The 23,278-nt window shown below is 42.7% G+C and overlaps 1 protein-coding gene across 1 annotated transcript in view; it reads right to left on the reverse strand.

Moving 5' to 3' along the window:
- The window catches only part of spata17 (spermatogenesis associated 17), a 45,852-nt gene that overhangs the window by 1,225 nt on the left and 21,349 nt on the right, over nt 1-23,278 (reverse strand). Inside the window, exons 8-9 of the mRNA XM_030048179.1 lie at nt 18,998-19,146; nt 16,579-16,714 (exon numbers count right to left, since the gene is read on the reverse strand). Coding sequence (XP_029904039.1) covers nt 16,579-16,714; nt 18,998-19,146 — 285 coding nt within the window. The remainder of the gene's footprint in view (nt 1-16,578; nt 16,715-18,997; nt 19,147-23,278) is intronic.

Consider the following 23,278-nt stretch of genomic DNA (forward strand, 5'->3'; position numbering starts at 1 on the left):
ATATAGACATCCATCCGTTATTATTCACAGATACACTCACCGAGACCTGACGCAGCTCCCTGCTGTGTGTGTCTGTGTGTGTGTGTGTGTGTGTGTGTGTGTGTGTGTGTGTGTGTGTGTGTGTGTCAAGCAGTGAATTGCTCTTTTCATGAGTGATTGTGACAGGTTTCTCATCAGGCCCTGAAGCCTCCACGCAGTGAGAGACCATGTACAGTACAGCCCCCGAACGACACACACACACACACACACACACCACATAAGCACAAGATTGGGTGATGGCCAGTTGGTCAAAATAACAACTGAAGCAAGCTCTGTCACTAACTGTGTGTGTGTGTGTGTGTGTGTGTGTGTGTGTGTGTGTGTGTGTTTTCTCTACTCTCTGTTTTACATATTTTCTGTAAAACAGAGAGTACTGAAGCCATAGTTGGTATCATGTGTGTGTGTGTGTGTGTGTGTGTGTGTGTGTCCACACCGGCTGCTTGAACTAAGCGGGGCTCTTAATCACGGCTGTAACGGGCAACATTACCGGCAGCGGCAGCAGGCTAATGATGAATGCCCGAGTCTCCGTGCAAACCCTGACCTCCTTTTCTGCTGCGCTGCACAAAAAGCTCGAGCTCTCTCACCAAAACACACACATACACATGTATTCACACACACACACACACACACACACACACACACACACACGGAAATACACACATATGCATGCATGGATACACGCACAAACATATACACACACAAATCAACACACACACACACACACACACACACACACACACACACACACACACACACACACACACCTTGCTGTTCCATATTTATAGCTGGTTCTAAGCCCACTTTAATAACTGGCCTAGATGTTAAAGGAACGCCAGGCAGTGTGTGTGTCATTGTCTGTTTGTGTGTGTGTGTGTGTGTGTGTGTGTGTGCGCACGTGTGTGTGAGGTGGTACAACCTGTTCCCTACTTTGCCCTCTTAACCAGTCCCTATGATTACCCAGAAAGCTTTGCAGTGTGGTGTCCAAAAAACCTAAAAAACTGAAGCTGGCCTCGGGAGGGAGAGAGAGAGAGAGAGAGAGAGAGAGAGAGAGAGAGAGAGAGGGAAAAAAGAAGTAAAAGAGAGAGAGAGAGAGAGAGATGTAAAAGAGAAGGGCTAGATAACAGAAAGTGAATGAGAGAAAGACAGAAGGAGAACAAAGTCAATGAGAGAGAGACAGATGTGAAAGAAAAAATGAAGAGACAGAAGCAAACAAGAGAGACAGATGGTGAAAGTAAAAGATACAGAGGGAGGAAGAGAAGTAAATAAGAGAGAGAGAGAGAGAGAAAAGGGGAGAAACGGAAGTAAACGAGAGAGACAGATGGTGAAAGAAATAAATGAGAGAGAGAGAAAGAGAATAAATGAGAGATATAGAGATGGAGAAATGGAGGAATAAGAGAGAGACAGAGGGAGAGACAAAGAGAGATGGAGAAAGAAAAGAACGAGGGAGAGAGAGAGAGAGAGGGAGGAGCGGTAAACGAGAGCGAGACAGATGGCGAGAGCGAAGTAAACGAGAGAGGATCTGCAGCAGAGATCGGGAGTGAGTGTAGTTGTAAACGAGTTTAAAGTTTTGATGAAGGACAAACTAATGTCAGGGACTGAGGCGGTTCGGGCTTCCTGCTCCCCGGCTACCACATGTGATCCTGCCTGTCACTCACACTCCATCGCCATGACAATCATCGCCGTGCCGACGCCCGGGGGCGGGGACAAGCCTGTCCTTGTAACAAACAGAACCCCTCCGCAATCTGACGCCAGCGACTGCCGAGAAGAGAACACACACACACTCACACACACACTCACACACTTATGTACTGACATGCAGTCATACATGCATCTACGTAGATATGTGAACACACACACACACACACACACACACACACACATACACAGTCTTGTATGCACATAGATGTGAAAGAAATTTCATTTTAAATTCACATCAAGCTGAGAGCTACGTTCCTCAGTCACAATAATTCAGGTAGTCTGCAAAGATCAGTGGAAAACTCAGTAATCTGTATGTGTGTGTGTGTGTGTGCGCGTGCGTGCATGTGTGTGTGTGTGTGTGTGTGTGTGTGAGAGTGTCTGAGTATGTTCTAATTTACAGTACAGCCTAGGTGTAAGCACAAAGCAGGGGTTGCATGGTAGTATATACAGATTTGTGTGTGTGTGTATGTGTGTGTGTGTGTGTGTGTGTGTGTGTGTGTGCATCCATTTATATTACACATCTGAGTGTATGCTTTTATATATTTGAGTGTGTGCATAGGTGTGTGTCTCTGTGTGTGCTCATGTATGTGCGTACATATGCATTCATATATTTTCTGTGTGTGTGAGTGTGTGAGACAGTGTGTGAGACAGTGTGTGTGTGTGTGTGTGTGTGTGTGTGTGTGTGTGTGTGTGTGTGTGTGTCTGTATGCGTATTAGCCAAAGGGTAGGGAGCAGGGACTTGTCAAGCTGAGCAAGAGATGGCAGACTGGATGGTGATGCCAGCCATGTGTGACAGCTCCTTCACACACACACACACACACACACACACACACACACACACACAGGCTTCAAACCCCCCAAAACGTACCCTAGCCCGCACTGTGGAGCTGTGAAAGCTGGGATATGGAAAGAAAACGAGATTTGTGGAACCTCCCTTTAACTACAGGCTGGATGGTATGAGTGTGTGTGTGTGTGTGTGTGTGTAAGCAAATGTGTATGCTTGTGTGTGTGTATGGGTCAAAGTGTCACATCAATTTGTGGTTGTGCTGTTTCTGAAAGAGGCTAACCCCACTGCCACTTGAGCTTAGCACAATAGTGGACTGCAAACTGGCAGACAGTACTCACTCACACACACACACACACACACACACACACACTGTCTCACACACTTACACATACAGAAAATATATGAATGCACATGTACACACATACATGAGCGCGCACACACACACACACAACATCTGCAGACCCCTCACAAATGCAGACATACAAACATAAGCCAACAGACATCTGAACACACCACCAACTAATACATTAAAATATCTGCTTTCAGCGTAACGAATTTCCCCAAAATTCCAAATTTATCATTTTTACTGCAAAATAATTATGGTGATTTTATCTGAAATCATTTGTTCTAGTTGTTTTGTTCTCTCTTACTCTCGTGAAATACTTGTTAATCATTCCAAGCAACACCGTGTTCTGTAATGGATCATAATAAATGTTAATATTGGCAAAATTTGTGGTGATTTGACATTTAGGATGACAACAGTGCAATAGGTCAACTAAACCTCAGACAAATATCAGCTATTTCGAAGCCTTATTCCAATATCTGCACACACACACACACACACACACACGCAAAAACACACAGCTCAACTGAGCTGAATGTCATTTTCTGAAATTGTATTTTGGTGGGGTGCTCCACTGTGCCTCTGAGCCCAGGCGTGTGAGCAGTGAGCTGAGGCGAGGTTGCTGGTTAGAAACCCCCAAGGGTGACCTGGCCAGGGCCCCAGACCACTTTAACCACTCGTCTCCATTAACAGGCTCCCAGATATCATAATGCTCCCCGGGGAGCAGGCGTGCTCTAACCAACCATTTACCCTCTCCCTCTTTCCTCTATTTCTCTCTCTCCTCTCTCCCTCTCCCTGCCTCGATGTTACTCAATGAAAAAAGACAGCAGGGAGAAAAAATATGAGATTGATTTATTTGCTTCAGTGTTCTTTGGGATGGAGTCCTCTCCCTCTCTTTCTCTCCCTTGCTCTCCCTCTCTCTTTCTCTGCAAACTGAAACCAATTAGCGAACAGAGCACTTGTAGCGGGGAATGTAGGGCAAGCGAGGAGTAATAAAAAAGTATTGACTTTTCTGTGACTGTACGCGGCGTGAAAGGGGTGCCGCGGCCTTGTCCGACATGAAAGGAGCTCCATTAATTTCACTTATTTCACCCAGGCCCCTGTCAGGAGGCCCTAATGCGTCCCAGGCGCACTTCTCACATCCAGGCACTCAGACAGCACGGCACAGCGCAGCCCCAGCCCCGCTACCAAATGAGTTTACATTATATATCAGAGCGCGAGAGAGAGAGAGATAGAGAGAGAGAGCGAGAGAGAGAAAGAGAGAGAAGGGTGGGGGGTGGGGGTTATTTCTAATTCCCTTGTTGAGACACAAAGTAAGGCCTTTCATGCGTAGCTAAATTTGCCCCAGCCTCACCTCATCCTCCTCCCTCTTTCCTTCTCTTTCTCTCTGCATCATGCAGAGACCACTTTTGCAGGAATGAGGCCTATTAAAACAGGACCTCAGCTGAGAAATCACCAAACAGTGTGAGAGTGAGATCATTACAAATTGCTCTGTGATGAAAAAAAAAATGTTTCTCCTTTTTAGGAACTATAAATGCCAGTATTTTCTGATCCCCTGGAATGAAATTTTACAGTGTTTTTTTTTTTTTTTTAAGTAATTTCAAGCACACTACAGGGTCATGGCAATGCAATTATCCAGCATACAAGAAAGCTTTCAAGAAACAGAGCTACAGCTGTTGTACCATGGTTTTCACTTAACTGCAGTATACTTAGTAATATAAGGTGGAGCCCGACTAAAATGTGACATGCGAACCTGCACAAAAAGCAAGCGAGGAAAAGTATCTTAAGTATCTTCAAAGAAAACTCTACAGCTCCCGCATGCATGATGTCAAAGTATGTATCCTAAACCTAAAATTTGATTAGCCAGACTTTAGACTTTAGACTTTATTGTCCCCGAGGGGAAATTCGTTTTGACAGCACACCACAACAGTTTGACCAACACGAAGAACAGACAACATTGCACATACAGAAGCAAACATCATTGCACGCACAATGGACATGACATTTAGACATACATAACATAAGACAATAAACACCATTAAGAGTTCACCTCATTATTTCCAGGGTCTATTTTTAAGAGCCACTGTGGCTGTTGGGATTAAGCTCCTGGCTAGTCTGGGCCTCCTGCAGTGTATAGTCCTATACCTTTGTCCAGAGGGTAGTGGGGTGAGGTAGTGGTTTAGAGGGTGTGTCAGGTCCTGTTCTTTTGAGGATGCTATGCGTTCAATGGCCTTTGTATTGTGATGTTACTGAAGAAGCAGGTGGAAGAGTACAGTAGGATGGGCTGAATGATACTTTTGTACAGTAACAGAAGAAGGTGGGGTCCTTTCAGTTTATGGATGGCCGACAGTCTTTGGTGGCTTCTCTTGTGCATGTCGATTGTGCGCTGGTCAAAGTTGAGCTCATTGTCGAGTGTGATGCTGAGGTACTTAAAGCTGTCAACGACAACCTGTCTTTATTATCTTTATGTCTTCATTAGGAAAAGAGGTCACACCCAGCAGAGCCCTCCACCAGGATTGGCTGTTGCAAAGCTCGGGTTTGCTGTTTTCTGTGTTTCACATAGCAGAGCACTGACCCATCATGACCTGATGCATCTCAGAGAAACAGCTTAGAAAGTGAATCAGGTCTGTATGATATTTAATACCTTATCATCACCCACACTTCTTCCAAAAAAAAAAAAAAAAAAAAAAAAAAAAAAAGCAGTGGTGTGCCACCCCCAGTACAAGAGAAAGTTAAAATAAACATTGTAAATTAGTTTTACTATTATCTAAAACTAAAATGAGTGTAGTCCAAAAAATATATGTAATGATTATATGGCTGATTATGATTACGTTTTTTAAACAAAAAAAAAAAAAAACATTTTTTGTGCTATAATCTCAACTTGGAACATAACTAATGTTTCAAGATATGGGACAAAAACAGAATTATCACCCAAAGCACCACAGTTGCATTAAATTATAGAGGAAACCCAGAGTGCAGGTGTTGATAGAGAATATGGTTGCCATTTGTACCGTTCAGAGCCCGAATGCACCTCTAATGTACAATTTTTGGGGAAGATGCAGTGTATTTCACAAGGTTTTGACAGTGGATGTAATTCTCTGGAAGATTACTCTGAGTCCTGATTAAGTAAAACCAGTTAGCAACTCCTGGCTCCGTGGACTGTTCTCATCTGGGTCTGGGGTTGGCCTACTGCCACCTCATTTACCTGGAATCAGGAGCTGCGTGTATCTGTGTGTGTGTGTGTGTGTGTGTGTGTGTGTGTGTGTGTGTGTGTGTGTGTGTGTCTGTCCATGCACGTGTGTGGGAGAGAGGCAGGATCTGTTTGTGTGTGTGCCTGCGAGTGTAACAGAGAGAGAGTGAGAGGCTATCTGCAGACAGAAACTAATCAGTGTGTGTGAGATAAGAAAGCAGCCTTTATGGTGTATGGTAATCAGCCCCCCCTCGGCCTGCCACCGCCATGCATAATCACCACGACTTATTCACATGATTGATGAAATATGCGTCTGTGAAATCCGAGCTGCTTTTGTTATCATCCTGTTTTTTTCCCCTCTTTCTCCCCCCACTTCTCCCTCTTTCCCTCTTCTTTCTCAATCTTGTTCTTTTTGTCTTGTTCGGCCTCTCTTTCTCTCTGTGTCGCTTTCTCTCTCTCTCTGCAGTGGTCAAAGATGTTGGAGGCACATACAAACAAGAAATTACACACACAGCAAGGGGTCCCTCTTGAAACCATCTACATGCACACACACAAACACACTATAAACATTTGGTTTCTTATAAGGCGGTAATATGATGCATGAGAGATGCATGAGAAAAGCAACATCCTCTGAAGAGAAATATGAAGAAAGGAGATGAGGAAAAAAGAGAGAGAGAGAAAACGAGAGAGAGAGAGAGAGAGAGCGCATGTGTGTGTGGGCACGGCGGAGAGAGGAAAAGAGGACACATTAATTGTTATTTCCTGCAGATAGAAGTGTTGGCCGGATTAGAGAACGGAATGAGAGGGGAGAGAGAGATGAAGTGATAGAGAGAAAGGGAAATAGATGGATAGATGGCTCAGAGAGCTCTTGATCGCATTAATCAGGGGACGGATGCAGAATTCACAAGTGATGCAAAACAGATCGACAGGAAGTGTTTAAACAAAAAACAGCAAGATGATACTAGCGCACAACTCAAAGAACAAGATTCTTAACGTCTCATGTTTGCTCCTGCTATCATCTCATGGAAATTGTTTGCCTATTATGTCTGTTCATTTTATGTGTTTTTAGGGAAGGGATTTCTATGGTGTAACAGAACACACCCCAAACAAACTCCCGTTCATATTTAATTGCACCACCTTCGGGGCCACTTGAACCCAACACTGGTCTTTGGAGAGGGCATGTTTTTTTTTTTTTTTTTTTTTCTCAAATTGACATTAAATGTAAGCAACAGGTCATGAGGAACATTTAAAGTCACAAAAAAAATCAAACATATATCTGAGCACAGAGTGTATCAACGTAAATAGACTTGCCACCGCAACAACGTGAGAGCAGAGTTGTGTGAATTGTGCTAGAGCTTGATTTATATACCAGAACCTGTTGGGACTAGGCTGGACTTGAGAAGATTAAAATGTGGATAATGTGGATTAAAAATATTTCGAAGCGAAATTTCAGGCATCGTTCAAGTTTGGCCTCACAAAAAGGAAGTACTACTTAGGCTCCATCAGACATTTTCCCATTTTCAATCATAAATTTTCAAGCTCAAGTTGATCTTGGCATCCTGGAGGCTAATTCCTGTGCCATGCATATGCAACTTCATTAGGTTAAAACCAGGCCCATCCACACTCTTCTATATACTTCACCGTATGCAGAAAGCTGAGGAGGGAGCTGGGAGAGCGAGACGGAGCTGGGGTAGAGGATCAGGCCTGGGGGAAGAATACTGAGGCAAGGGGGACACGGGAGAGTGTGGACGAAAGCTAGGGCTGGAGGAGGGGGGTCGAAACGTGAGTTGAGCACCGGGACTGGTGGAGAGGGCCGGGGAGAAGCTGGGCTGAAGCAGGTCCTACTTGACACAGAAGCGGGAAAAAGGTCTGAGGACTGGGGGGAAAAACAGGGCTGAAGCGAGGGCACGGGACAGGGCGAGGAAAGACAAGGCTAGGAAAGAGGGCTGGGACTAGGGACGGGAGTGAGATGGGGGTTGGGACTGAGGGTGAGATTAAGACCCGGGCTGCGGCTGGTGAATTAAGGCCCTCAGCCTCGGGGTGCTATTACACATCCATAATGAGAAATGGAGAAGAGGGGGGCTTGTCTTTGCACCTCGGCACACCTTAGATTAAATATGCACAATTCCCATGCAAAATGGGCCAGGAGCAGCCGGGACCGACGTCGCTGTCTAATCCCCTGTGCTGGGGCTGTTTCAGCCAGGGTTAACAGGCTCATCAGTCAACACAGGCTGCTTAGCACAGGACATCAAGGCCATTTGCAGGTTTAAGTGTTTGTGATTGCTTCCCTTTCCAGACCCCCGCTACTGCCACCACCGCACCCAGCACCCCCACATCCCAAAGCTTGCTAGTGAGCATATGAGCCTGCAATAAGACACCCACACACACACGGGCACACACAGGCATGCACATATATCAACCCTCTAATAGCATAGGTAAAGATGCGGCTCATACACATCACACTTTAAAAAAAAAAAAGAAGACACACACACACACACACAATCCCACTCTCACGCTCACAAATACAGACACAAACCACCAAAAGATGCTAACTACATCTACTGTCTTCTACCATCATAGATAGATAGATCGATAGATAGATATAATAATAGCAAAAACTATTGAAAAAATGGGAAATCTCTATTAACAAAACCAACAATAGGAGTTTAGTGTAAAACAAATGTCATAGGATCGCTCGGGGGAAACAAAAAAACTTGACTTCAACATTCCTAGCAAGAAACAGACGACGTAAGCGAATCAAAAGACATGTTCCGCCTGCTATCAGAAAATATTCTCAGATGCTTTTTTTTTTGACTGCAGAAAACACGTGTGTAAGTGTGTGTATCCTGTCTGCTGCATCGTGTGTGTCCGTCTACACCGTAGTCTCATCACATTTCATTTGCATTTCACAGCCGGTGTTGACTTCTATCACCAATACACTGCTGCATGAGAGGGCTGTCATGTTCCTCGAGAAGGTGCGTGAGCTGTGTGTGTGTGTGTGTAAGTGTGTGCATGTGCTACCAACTGGATCCTTAGACAATACAACCACACACACACACACACACACACACAAAGAGATACTGTGTGAGAGGAAGAGTGAGCAAGAAAGAGAGATAGAAAAATAAGTTACAGCCAGGTAGATGAAGAAGACAGAGAGAAGGAGAGCAAACAAACAAGACAGCGAGAGAAAGAATGAGGGGTGGCAGGAGATAGAGATAGAGATAGGCGGTGATTGTACCACAGTACATACAGTATGGTTCAGTGGAGCATATCCACACTGGGACAGCCAGTCCATTAAAAGCACAGACATCCTTATCCCGCTTGCCTGCCTTCCTCCTCCTGATTTCCATGTACATCTGAGGAGGAAACGATCTAAATAGGCCCATCTCAACGTTGCCTCTAAATAACCCTCATGTCAAGGCATTTTAAAGGTTTCTCCCTTTTTCTCATATAGATTTATTTTTCAGATGAATATAGCTCGTCCATCTCAAGTATAAAAGCGATATGCATTTAATTGGGTTTATCCCTGTGTCTCATGTCATAAAGCCTCTTTGTCTCTGACCGTGGACGGTAGACTGAAACCATTCATTTCAGTAGGTGGGTTCATTTTTGCTAAGTATGCTGTAGCACTGAAATATGACGTTCAAACCCACGGCACATCAGAAATAAGCATATTGCTGTCTGAGGCGCGCAGGAAATGCATTATCACACTCTGAGCATTTAAAAGGGCTACCTCTGTATCTTAATGCATCACACTTATTTATTTTAAAGGGGCTGACACGGCATTTTACTGTGCCAGTAAAAGCAGACAGAGAGCCTCTGATGTCCTGCTGATGAGAGAGATGGCTGCTTGCGTTAAAGCAGCCACAGTAAGAAGTAAAATCACCACTCCTGGAAAACAGACATGACTATTAATTTAATGTTTTTCTCTTTCTTTTTCTCTGTGTTAGGATACATCCAAATGAGACCATTTCCTGGAGCTCCCTCAACTCACATTTCAAGTTAAAGGATTGCAAATTACTAATAATGATGCTGACAGCGATTTTATTCATACCACTTAGCTGTAAGTACACTACCCAGGTTAAGAACGACATTAATGCCAGTAAAACACTTAACTGTGAACATGAAAATATCTGGAGATAATTAAGCACCAAAGCCACTGTCCAAGTCACAATTTCTAGGATATTTAACAAGAGAGCCTCTTTTATATACTTACAAGGGGTCGGTATATAAAAGAACAAGGGCTAAATATTTTTTCAATCTCATTTTACTAATGATTTCTGACAGAAACACAATCTAAAGTTTGATGTAGGCCTGAAGATTACAGCCAGGTCTGCGCCTATACCTGAAAAGACTGTCCAAATCTCAACCATGGGGTGTAGATGGCATTTTTTTTTATGGTAAATTGCAAAGAGAATTTTTCTTCCTTCTTTTTTAACATGAACTTGATACAGATTCAAGCGGTTAAGTGAGATATTCAGCCCAAGATGACCCCAGTTCATCAGACTAGCTGAGTCAGACAAACTTTCAACAAAAAATGATAAGGTCTAATGTCATCGCTCCCCTTCAGTCACAACAAGCTATGTTTGCTAATCATTTAATTGACACTGTCGGTTTAAAACCATGCCATGTGCACTCAGCCTTCATCAATACTCTGTATGCAGGGCTGGTGGTGTAAAATTCTGCCATAATGGAAGTGAAGTGTTGGGTTAATTGATAAATCTGGGGGCCAGAGAAGGAAGGAGCGTGGCAGGGGGAATGCTTTATGGCTGTGCAAATGAAGGGGCCGCAGAGTTTTACACATGCCATAAAATGGTTATGGAGAATTAGCCTTCTCTGTTTCTCTCACCGCAGAAACCTGGGCACTTACTATGTAGCAGGGCAGACAACATGTGAATTACTTACGGACAGACAGACAACCACATAGACACACACTCACACACACACACACACACACACACACACACACACACACACACACAACACACAGTCTACCCCTACACATCCCCATCCCATTGTCTCTACTTGTGGCCTATTTCAGTTTAGGTATTAATTGCTACTAATGAATACTGTTCCCATTAAAAAGATCCCTCATACATCAGTAGTTTGTATCACGGTGATACATTACGGCCGAGGCCATTAAAATTGAGCCTTAGTGTGTGTGTGTGTGTGTGTGTGTAGATCACAGTTCTCGTGTCCCCATTGCCTCAAGCTTTGCACCCGCCATGTAATAATGACAATAATAAAGCCACACTGCAGAGTAGCTGGGAGGAGACTATGTGTGGCTGTTTGGGGGCAGGAACGGTGTGGCAGGGGAGGAGGGAATACCAAGAAGACATTAAAATGTGTGTGTGTGTGTGTGTGTGGCTATACTCTGATGTGCATACTCACATGTATTCAGATACATGTGTGTGAGCATACACATACAGTATGAGTATTTTCATGTGAGCATGGGTGTGTGTCAGTGTATGTGTGTGTGTGTGTGTGTGTGTGTGTGTGTGTGTGTGTGTGTTTGTTGGTTCTAGCCAGAAATCAGATTTTCTAAGTTGTGATGCATGTCAGTCTAATGCGAGAGGAAGGAAAGGCTCGGAGCGCAGGCAGGCACAGACGTGACCACTCATGGTAGTGTATGTGATTAGCACATAGCCTCCTAATTAGCCAGCCTTTGTGGTTAAAGGCAGCACTGCTGGTGACATGGCTAATGACACAATCACAAAATTAGCATGGATAGAGAGGGCTTTCCCATATCTACATTCTAAATTAATCAATTCTTGGTGCATTTGAGGCAGTAGCTGTTGAATCTTCGAGAACCTTTGAGAACTTCATTGTCTTACAGTGACTGTTTCAATACCAACGCTAAAACCTGCCAACTTCCCAAGATTCATATTTATTTTACACACAAAACTGTGGCCTTTTTCATGATAAAATGATTAAACCTTTAGCCGTGTTCAGGGTAACAACAGAGATCACCCTAATACACCCAAACTGCTCTTTCCATCTATTCAATATCTATTAACTATGCCATAATTGTCATGTCCTTGAAATTATTATTTTTTGTTAGGTTTTGTTGTGTCATGTCTTAGAAATTATGTTTTGTTTTGTTAGGTTTTGTTCTTGTGTCTTGTCTCGTGACTTCCTGTTTTATTTTGAAATCCCACTTTCCTCTTGTGTCAGGTTACTTGCCCTTCCCCTTGTGTGTTTCCCTCTAGTCTGATTGTCTGCCACGCCCAGATTGTTTCCACCTGTTCCCCATTACCTTGTGTGTATATATAGTCCGTGTTTCCCTTTGTCCTGTGCGAGTTCGTCCTGCTTCGTTTTGTTTGGTCCTGCTTTGTCTTGTTTTGTCCTGCATTGTCTTGCCACGTTCATGTTCCACGTCAAGTCTCAAGTCAAGTCAGGTTTTGTATTTCCTTTGTTACTTTGTTTTGTCATAGTTTTGCTTTCTGGTTCTTTTGATACTTTGTCCTGCCTTTGGTTGTATTCCTCGTTAAGAGTGATTTTGGTTGCTACTTTGTTATCGTGAAATTTCAGTTGTCACTTTGTTGTGAATTTAAGTTGTTACTTTCTTATTAAAAGAATTAAGTTAACCCTTGTTTGAGTCGTGCGATTGGGTTCTATCCCCGTTAGTCTAAGTAGTGACAATAATTACCCTAGCAGCCCCTATAGCGTCCTTATGAGTTGCTCAATAATGTGTTGTTGCAAAAGACAAACATCAGGTCAGCCAGTAAGAATATATTTGGTAAGAGAATGCAATAAACAACTAAATTGCTGACAGTTTGGAAAAAGTCTCAATGTTGTAACTCTTTAACTTCTCGGTAACACTTTACAATAAGAGTACAACAATTAGCGTTAGTTAATGCCGTAATGGTTAATTAACTGTTAGTTAATGACTATTATGGTATTTACTAATGTTATTAATATCTACAATAACCCTTAAATAACATATAAATTAATACCTTAGCATGAACAGTATTAGTAAATGATTCTTAGACGCATTAGTGAACGGTTAGTTAACTGTTACTTAATGTTTATTACGGCATTAACTAACATTAATTGTTGTACTCTTATTGTAAAGTGTTACCAACTTCTTTAATATGAAATGCTGGTATCTCCAGCATGTGGTCTCTGTATGAACATAAATATTATTATCTAACTTATCATTATACATATTTGAAAATACACTTTTGACTGTGTTCCATCATCTGTAAGGCCTTGAAAAACAGAATAATGAGCATTTTCAACTGTCAGACAGTGACACTGGAGCTACAGCTCTGAATGACAGCACTGGAGTGAGGAGACAGGGCTGTGGACGGACCAGGGATGGAGCTAGAAGAGAAGTGCTGGGGTGTAAGAAGCAAATCTTTGGTGGGGAACCTGGGTGGTGAGGGCAAGGGCAGAAAGGGGCTAGAGCAAGGGCAACCATTACACAGCCCCCTTGGCCTGAATGCAGCAATGGGTCGGGGTCCTGGAGATGTGGCATCTGTGTGTGTGCGTGTGTGCGCTGACAGGCTGGGCTGCTTTGCCTTGATGTGCTTCCTTGCTGTGACACAGATGGCTAAGGTAAATAAGGGTCTGTGAAGTTAGGGGCTACTTCTTAGGGCTTTGGTTATCCCGGGGATACTGTTTACGTACTGCCAAGAGCCGTGACAGTCAAGCCAGAGAGTTGGGGGAGCAGCCTGGAACTAGGCAAGAAAACTGGGCTATGTTGATGATGAGGCCTTAGGCTGCGGAGGGGGCTGATGCAAGGCTTAGGGTGATGATTACGAGCAAGGCTAGGTAATGTGGCAGAGTCTGGGTGAGAGGGCTGTAGCTGGGGTTTGGAAATAATTAGGAGCATGGCTGGATAACACAGCTAGATAATGTGGCTGGGGGGAGGCCGGCTGGGCACTGTATGTTGATGAGTACCAGGGTTGAGCTGTCCACTCCATTGGCCCTGTGAGCTGTGACAAGAGGCTCTGCTGGCTGCTGCTATAGCTGAGGGTGATGCCAACGATAGGACTAATGCACTAATTACCATAGAGAGAAAGAAGAGAGAGCGTAAATAGAGGAACAGAGAGACACAGAGACAGAGAGGGAGACACAGACAAACAGGATAATCTGAGCTCTGATGTGCTCTGAGTGACAGCGGGCTGACGCGACTGGGTTGGGGACAAGCACCATAAACTTCATCATCTTCATCAACATCATCATCAGCAGCAGCAGCAGCAACAACAGCCTTACCATGGGGAGAAGGGAGGTCAGGTTTGGCCAGAGTGTGCATGTGCATGTGCATGTGCACGTGCATGTGTGCGTGGTTCAATGATGTTTAAGCAAGCGGTAAGTAGTAAGCTGTCAGTTTGCAGCATCCATCAGGAAAACATGTGAAGATGGATCATGTATGGGAGATAGGATAACTATGTACATACACACACACACACACACACACACACACACACCAAAAGAAGGTAGCATGAGCTTCACAAAGATGTAAGACGGTTGAAAATACCCAATACACATTTGGCACAGACAAGAATAATCACATACTACATATTTTTAGATTATTGCTGAACCACATCGACAATTTTTGTTAGATTCTTTTGGATTCTTTTCTTTTTGGTAGAATTATAGCGTATTATCCATACTGATTTCCAATGGACTGACCATATCTAGAAAAAAACAAGCTATACATTTGGTAAGAATCAGAATCAGTATGATTGACAGGGAGACGGCCCTGTCTGTCTGTCTGTCTGTCTGTCGTGAACTGTATCAGACTGCATGACGACATCTGAGTACATGGCAGCTAAATTGCTAAGGTGAAAAATTCTACTCTGTGGTTTTGAATTTGGCACTATGAGTGAATCTACCATACACTGCTAGGCCTAAAACCACACACACACACACACACACACACACACACACACTCACACATTAGAGGCATCTCATTGTGCAGAGACACTTGTCTTCTTGGAGCCGTTTTAGTTCGTTCCCCTGTCGCTGCTCTCCCCTTTTTTTTCTCGCCCATCTTTCTCTTTCGTTTCGCTCTTCGTTTCCGGGCAATTGGGTCTGGGTGCTGGTGGTGGTGGTGGTGGTGGGAGGGCAGGGGGTTGGGGTGGGGCTGCTGGGAACTTTGTGTGTGTGTGTGTGTGTGTGTGTGTGTGTGTGTGTGTGCTGGGAAGTGAGCTAATAAAGGACGGTGATCCATGAAAGGCCTTGAGCAAAGACACAGTCAATTACCTAATGCCTGGACCAGACCGCAGGGCCCATGCACACACACACACACACACACACACACACATACACACACACACACACACTTATGTATGCATGTAGACACACACATGCGCACATACACACGTATACATGCATACACGCTCACACACATACACGCATACAAACACACACACACACACACACACACACACACACACACCTCATTTACGTATACATGGAGAGGGGGCAGTAGAGGGCATGAGTGGGAATTGTGTGTGGTGTGTGTGTGGGTGGGTGTGCATATGCGTGTGATGGAGAGCGCCGAATTATTAAATTGCTGTCACTTTTGACAAATTTGTACAGCTGAAGTTGGAGGGGTTAGGCTACACTGCTTTTCTTTTTTTCTCTCTTTTCTTGTAGGAGGAGAGGAAGCGTGGGTTTCTCCAGTGGGATGGATCTGTGTGGAGGCCGGGTGGGAAACATAGGGCTCATTGGCTATGCATCTCTCCACAGCTGGATGGCTGGGTGGGCGTGGGCATGTGCTCTCTAACAATGACTTAATTTAGGTAGCTGCGGTAGAGACATATAGCACATACATTTTCTCCAGTCGACCACCATCATACAAGAACTGATAAATCATTTTATTGGGTAACTTTTACATGCATTTATTTTATTCATTTATTTATTCTGTTTATTTCTCAGGGACAGTGCATATTAATAAACATTAATTATTTGTTAATGTTCCAGAATTAGTCTGGAGGATTAGTCTGTTGTCCCTGGCCAGTTGTGAAGTCGACAGCCTAAAGTTAACCTGAAATCAATTTAGTATCTCATGTTTTTTTTTTTTTTTTTTTTTTTTTTTTTTTTTTAATCTTACATGAGCAAGGTATAGTCATTTACTTAGTCATTGCTTTGCATGGAGGTCCCATCAAGAATGATTTGGATGAATGCCAATTACTAATTGCATGTGGCGTATAAAAATGAAAAAAAAAAAAAAAAAAACAACAAACAAACAAAAAAATGAAGATTTAGAAATTTAGATATACAAAGATAAAATATACGGAGGCTTGAAGCCAAATCTGTTTTCACCAAGTCTTCAAGTTTAAATCTAGGGAACCAGTTAGAGGATTAAAATGCAAAGCACCCATTAGAAATGTTGTTGGTCAGATTTGACCCACCACTTTTGTGTTTGTCCAATGTTTAGTGTATAACCATAAAAAATATAACATATTAAACAAAGTAAATAAAAGGGAAATACAAAACAAAACTAAAAACATATAATAAAAAACAACTACAACAACAGTGTGTGTGTATCTGTGTAGCTTAGCTCACCTCCTCCTGGTGTTGGTGTGCGTCCTCCTCTCTGAAGCTCTTTCTGCCATAGGCTAGTGGAGGGAAGGAAGTGCTGGCATGGAGGAGACGCTCATACTTCGTGTTTATCTGCTGAGCTTTGGCAAATGGCAAGAACCTAACACATTAAGAGGTCAAAGGTCAGGAACTGGACTCAAACCCACCATATCACAAGTGCCTGGTGTGCTACTAAAACAGGAACATTTTAACGATAAAATGTCTTCTTCCTTAAATAGGTACTTCACCAATGTCCTACTACAAAACAACTGTGCAGATATGTTATGCAGTTAAGAAAAATAAAATAAAGCCAACACAGAATAATGAAGCTAAGACAGGAAGCCAGGGTGGACTTGACATTTGCTTCTTTAATGGCCAATGGGATATTTTCAGTCTTTTACTTTTGAGATAAGCCAGGAATTGCAGTGCAGGTTCAAGTTTCAAGTTTGAGTTTATTTAGAGCCCCAAATCACTGTTTACAGTCTCAAGGGGCTTTACAGGTCCACAGTTTACAGCAAATAAAACAGGATGTAACCTCCTGACTTAGTCCCCATAACAGGCAAGAAAAAACACAGTCGTGCAATAGGTGCCAACAAATTACAAAGCAATACTGTTATATTACAAAGGAAGCATTATGTATTGTGACTCCATTACAAAGACCGAGTGCTTTGAGACTATATCTCTTGGCATGCGCACTTGACCTAAAAGTGTTTAGTACCCATCTCCTGTGACTGTATTTATTTAAAACTATGTCCTCTCTCCCCATCTCTTTACATTGCATTATGCATACTCTAGTTGGCTAGTGTCCAGCTGGCTGTTGAGTGTGTGAGCCAGACCACCTCTTTATCCAAACTGGAAGATCTAACAGGAATATGGAGCAAAATTCAATTTTCATACATCTGTTCAGAGAGACAAAATGTCACGTGTTTGCTTTATACATCTGATTTTGTGTAAATGAGCTTGTGTGTATTTTAAGTGTGTGTTATGTGCACATTTGATTGCGCGTATGTGTGTAAGAGGAGCTGTAGGGGGTGATCTATGTATTTGCATGTGTTTTGGCAGCATTAAGAGTCTCGTTGTGTCTCAAGACCCATGCCAGATGTTAATTATACTCCGGTTGATTTTCTAAATTACACCCTAGACTCTGCCTCAGGAAAGTGTTAGTATGTGTGTCTATGTGTATATGTATGTGTACAGTATGTAAATCCGTGTGTGTGTGCTCAACATCTATACTTATAAAGACATACATTTTGCCAGTCACTTACAGGGTGGTTCATTCTACGGTGGGCTTTAGGGGTTAGAAATATAGTATTAAGGAAGAAATTAAGAAAGAAATACATATATGAAGAGTTGCCTGTGGAGGATTTTTTTTTCCATTTTTTCCATTTTTCCAATTTTCATACATTTATGTATGATGATTGTATTTAAAAAAAAAAAAAATAAATCTGAAAATAATTCACAAAATATTTCAAAGCATGTCCAGGAAGCCTAAATGTTCAGTTTGTGAAATTCATAGCCAGAATCATAATCTTATCCCCGGTGGAATGATCCAGGAAATATCATCCTCATCATCATCAGTGCCACAGGGCCTGGGGAGGGGCACAGCCGCTCATTAGGAAGAAACAAACACGTAAACTACGAGAGACAGAGAGAGCGACAGAGAGAGAGAGAGAGAGAGAGGGAGAGAGAGAGAGAGAAAGGAGGGAGGGATGGAGGGAGGAAAGTATGTAGTGGGCAAAATGGGTGGCAAGAAAAATGGGTGGTCTTTTGTCACATTGAGGAAATGAGTCTGTGAGACGGATCAAACGGAGGGTTAATGGCGGTCCCTCTCTCTCTCTCTCTCTCTCTCTCTCTCTCTCACTCTCCCACACACACATACACAAACACACACACATAGCACACATACAGAGAAATGCCTATGATGTGCATAGTTGAGTGAATTGGTGCTTTTCAGACTGCGTCGTAATGAGGTTAAAGTCAAGTGCTGTAACACACACACACACGCACAAATACACACACACACACACACACACACACACACACACAATACTCCTAATTAAAACAAATACAAGCATTGAAATAAAGCAGGGACAGATTGTGACACTCTGTTTATAATAAACCCAGTCTTAAGTAGTCTTAGTATAATCCCCTGGCATACAACCATTAGTTTTCACATTAGAGATGCTTCCATTTGCTACTTAATGAGGCATGAATGTGCTTGTGAATGTGTTTGTGTCAAGTACATACAGTATACATGTGTGCCTTCTTGCATATGTTCACATGCAAATGTCCAAATGCATAGAAAAGTAGAGTGTATGGAGTTTATGAAAGATTGTGGGCTTGAATGTGTGCATGTGTGTGTTTGTGTGTGTGTGTGAGTGTGTGTCGCATGTGTCATCCTCACGGTTTGTCAATGAAGAGTCTTGTGGCCTCATATTGCCGTAGCTGCTTCTGGGTCTCATCCAGATCTGTGTAAGAGTTCTGGAGACGTAAAGATGGGTTGGGACGGCTCCAACGCTGCTCCCACACCTCCCGAGGCTCCTTAAATGGACCCTGACACACACACACACACACACACACACACACACACACACACACACACACACACACACACACACACACACACACAGAGGGAGAGAGAGACAGAGAGAGGAGAATCAGGCAATGATCACTGCATTCTTCACCTGTGTCAAAACGTGTGTCTCCCTTAGAGACAGAAAATGATGTTGATCTCTCTTTCTGTTTCAGACCCTCTCTGGTGCCCTCCTCCCTTTCCTCTCTGATCCCTCCTCCCACAGGTAGTGATGGCTTACTGTTAAATCCAGAGGCCAATCCCCTTCATCTCTCCTCCTGGGACAGAGAGAGAGAGAGAGAGAAAGGAGGGGGCATAATAGTAGAGAAAGTAAAGAAAGCACAGTAGAAAAAAAGGTATCAGGAGAGGGAGAAACCGAATGAAAGATAAAATAGAGCTTGTTACAGGGACAAGAGAGAAAGAATAGATAAGGACCATCATGGAAGGAGCAAGAGAGAAAGAGAGAGAGAAAGACAGACTAGGAGAGAACCTTGTCCATCAGCTGCATATCAATTATCTTGTCTTACTAGCCGCAGAGACACTCAAAGGTTTAACCAGGCTTTATCTTTATCTACTCTCAGTGATGCTGTCCTTTTCCTCTTATTTTATTTCCCTTGTTACATTTCTTTTTTTAAAATAATTTCTTCATGATGGCATTTCCTAGTAAATATGCTGTTTTTCTTTGAACTAACACTTGGCATGACTAATGCTATGGCCTGTTTTCTTATTTCTGGATTCACCTGCCCTGGCAACTTTGTCATAGTATTAGTACCATGCAAACAAGCCACCTGAGTTGCATGGCCCTTGGAAAACAAACAAACAAACAAAAGCTAACCTATATTTTTTACTTCTTTTTAGAAATAAAAATGACACCAAAATTCAAGAAGAAGTTAATAAGTAAAATAAGTCTTCAAAGTGCTACGTCCTGCTCACTGATTTGAAAAGGGGACCGATTGAATCTCTGTTCAAAAAGCTGTGCAAGCAGCGGTGTATGACACACCGAAATACACAATGTATGGTACATCATTACACATACAATTAGTGCCATAACATGAATTCACAGTGTTCCAAGTATGTATGGTGGTTTCCAAAACCCTCTATTGGAGACGGATTCCAGTTTACATGGAGGTGGGGTGGTGTGGTGCTCTTCCACAGAGATACTTTGTTAGTATTGGCAGCACTGGACTACCAAGGCTAGAGGGTTGGAGCCCAAATGTGTCTTGGTCAACCTCCTGTCTTTTGGTGACTTTCATGTGCATCACATAAGTCAGAAATGTCGGTGTTGACATTACGCTCTCATACCTGCAGCATGGAAGTGACACTCATGTGCCTTGTCTTTTATCAGGGCTTTGAGGAGATGGAGGAGGATTAGTAAATGCTACATAATAGTATTGTAAGCTATTTCATTGTGTTTGTCTTGAAATGCTGTGAGTTTGAGTGTATGTGTGAGTTTTAAAGTGAATGTGGGATACGTTTGGCTGGGAAGGATACATCTCGTGTGTCCTTGGAAAACACCGCTGAATGAAGGCAGCATTTCTCAGCTGTATTTGAAGGATCTTTCCTAATGGAACAGCCGCCGATGTGGTATCAGGCGAGAAATGCTTGAGAATTGTCATGTCAAAAATCTTAATCACATAATTATTTACAAGCATGTGGGTACTGATATGAGTGACATACTTTGTTTGATGCTGCTCACTGTTTCAACTAGAATATGAACCTGTTTGGAAAAAATCTGTCCAAGCTGTTTGTGTTTATTATTTTTTGAGCAGATTTTTTAGAATTCTAACATCAGAAGCAGTTATGTAGGACGAATATGGAAAAATCAAGGAAGGCACATGACTTTGCATTTAATATGTTATTTTTAAATCACCACGTCCAGGGATGTGGGCTATTTCTAGTGTTGAGGATCCAGCGGGAACACTGGGTCATTGGGTCATCAGTCTTATTATTTTGTTTACCATTTTATAAAATTTCTCTACCAGACAAAATATATAGGCTAGAAAGACTTTCTCCACTGGCACTTGATTTTACAACAAATGGCCAGCATTCAGCTATCACCGTCCACCAATTTCAAAGAGGAACGCTAACAATACTAAATGGAAACAAGGCATGTTTTTCACTTAACTGAAAAGCAAATATTAACTTAATTCTCATAATGTGACAAATATTTGGTAAAGATAAACAGCACACTGAAGAGTCAGAATGCAAAATACCCTAAATGCAAATTCCTGCAGCATGTTCCCGCCTTCCTGAGAGTGATTTGTAAACTTTGTGGAGCTTGGATTAAGTTAAATGTTGTTGCCTTGTTTGAGGTGACCTTCAGTTGTTGTTTGGTGGTAAAAAAAAAAGGAGAGAGGGGGGTGAGGGTAGAGATAGAGGGAGGGGCGGGGACCCTGTCCTTGCTCCTATCGCCACGGGATCGGTGGCCTGGCCTGACCACTTCCACAGCCAGCACCTCCACCTTATCCATCACCACTAGATAGTTATCACACCAGGGAGGGAGGAGGGTGAGGTGAGGGTGGGGGTGGGGGAATAGTGGGAGAGAAAGAAAGGAGGGACTTCCTGTGCTAATGGCACACACACATACACACACACATCACACACTGACACACACACACCACACATACTTAGGGAGTAAAGTAAGAGGGAGATGGAGATATGGAGAGACAGAGGAAGGGTTTGAAAGGTGGGGATTCTTTTTTTTAAAGGTCCGAAATAGGATCAGAACAGGAGTGAAGAGTGATAAAGACATACTGAAGGAAACAGCAAGACAGAAATGATGAAGAGAGATAAGACGAAGGAAAGCAGGTTGCATAAAAGCAAGGCCAAGAAAGAAAGCGAAACTGAGGAAAACAGAGACAGGAAGCCAGTGAGAGTGACAGAAAGAGAGAGAGGTGTATAAATATAGATAAATAATGTGTTCTCCTCCGTGCAGCACCAAGAGACACTCAGACACTCCTGCCTCCATTAATGAACTCACCCTAACTATTGCCAGCTGGAGAGGTGCATGTGTGTGTGTGTGTGTGTGTGTGTGTGTGAACTGCAGGCTAATAAAACGAGACAAATCCACGCCTCATTTCTGCTCACTTATGTTTTACATTACTAGAAACCAATAATAGGGAAGCACTTTGCCATAAAGAGCTGCCAAGCGTAAATAACACAAATGGCAAAATGGCCCCTCATCAAATCATCAACACACACATACACGCGCGGACACACACACACACACACACACACACTTCCTCACTCACAGCTGGACTGAAATGACATGTTCAATACACAGCAACTGAGATAATTTTTCATTGACAGCATCTTTTTAACTGGGATCCATCCACCCTAATAACAGAACTTAAACACCTAAGGTCTAGAGATGCAGTATGTGGAGGATTAGTATTTTTTTTTTTTTTTTTTTTGTCATTGGCATTGCTTCAGTAGAATTTAGTCAGGATCCATAATCAAAAGCAAAGTTTTTTTTTTTTTTTTTTTTTAATCCATCTTACACATTATATTGTATGTATTCCCAGTAAAAAAGTAAAAGGGTAGTATGCTGTCCTGATACATTTGCTCAACACTGCATTCTATTAAGGCCAAGGGCACAACAATACGATAAAGCCAGGGACGCACTAATACAGTCACTACCAATACCTGATCTGACACAGCGCAAAAAACATAAAGCTGCTATTAAGCACATGAGAAAAAAAAAAAAAAAAAAAAAAAAACAGCCACCAGGGTGCCCCCCCACAATTTATTCACTTTGAATTTATTATGACACGCCCACTTTACAGTGTTCAATCAAATTCCTCCAAACGTTATGTCCCACCCGTCTATCCTGTTTCAGTCAGAAATACGTCACCATACAGATACTCTCGAAATGCCATTTCATCTGAATCTTTAAGGGCTGTTGTCAAAATACACACATACAGCAAACACACTATCCAACAGCCGCATCTTCTTCAGGAAGTCAGTCGGTCGTCAGTAAAATGACACTCTCTCACCTCAGAACTGTAGCTGTAGCTGATTTGTACGTGACAAAAATATTTTTGCCGGTTAAAAGTACACCTACAACTACACTGAATGAGTAAAGTAGACTTTTTGTGTTACATAGCACTAGAG

This window comes from Myripristis murdjan, chromosome 3, assembly GCF_902150065.1.
Source record: "Myripristis murdjan chromosome 3, fMyrMur1.1, whole genome shotgun sequence".
In the NCBI taxonomy this organism is placed as follows: Eukaryota; Metazoa; Chordata; class Actinopteri; order Holocentriformes; family Holocentridae; genus Myripristis; species Myripristis murdjan.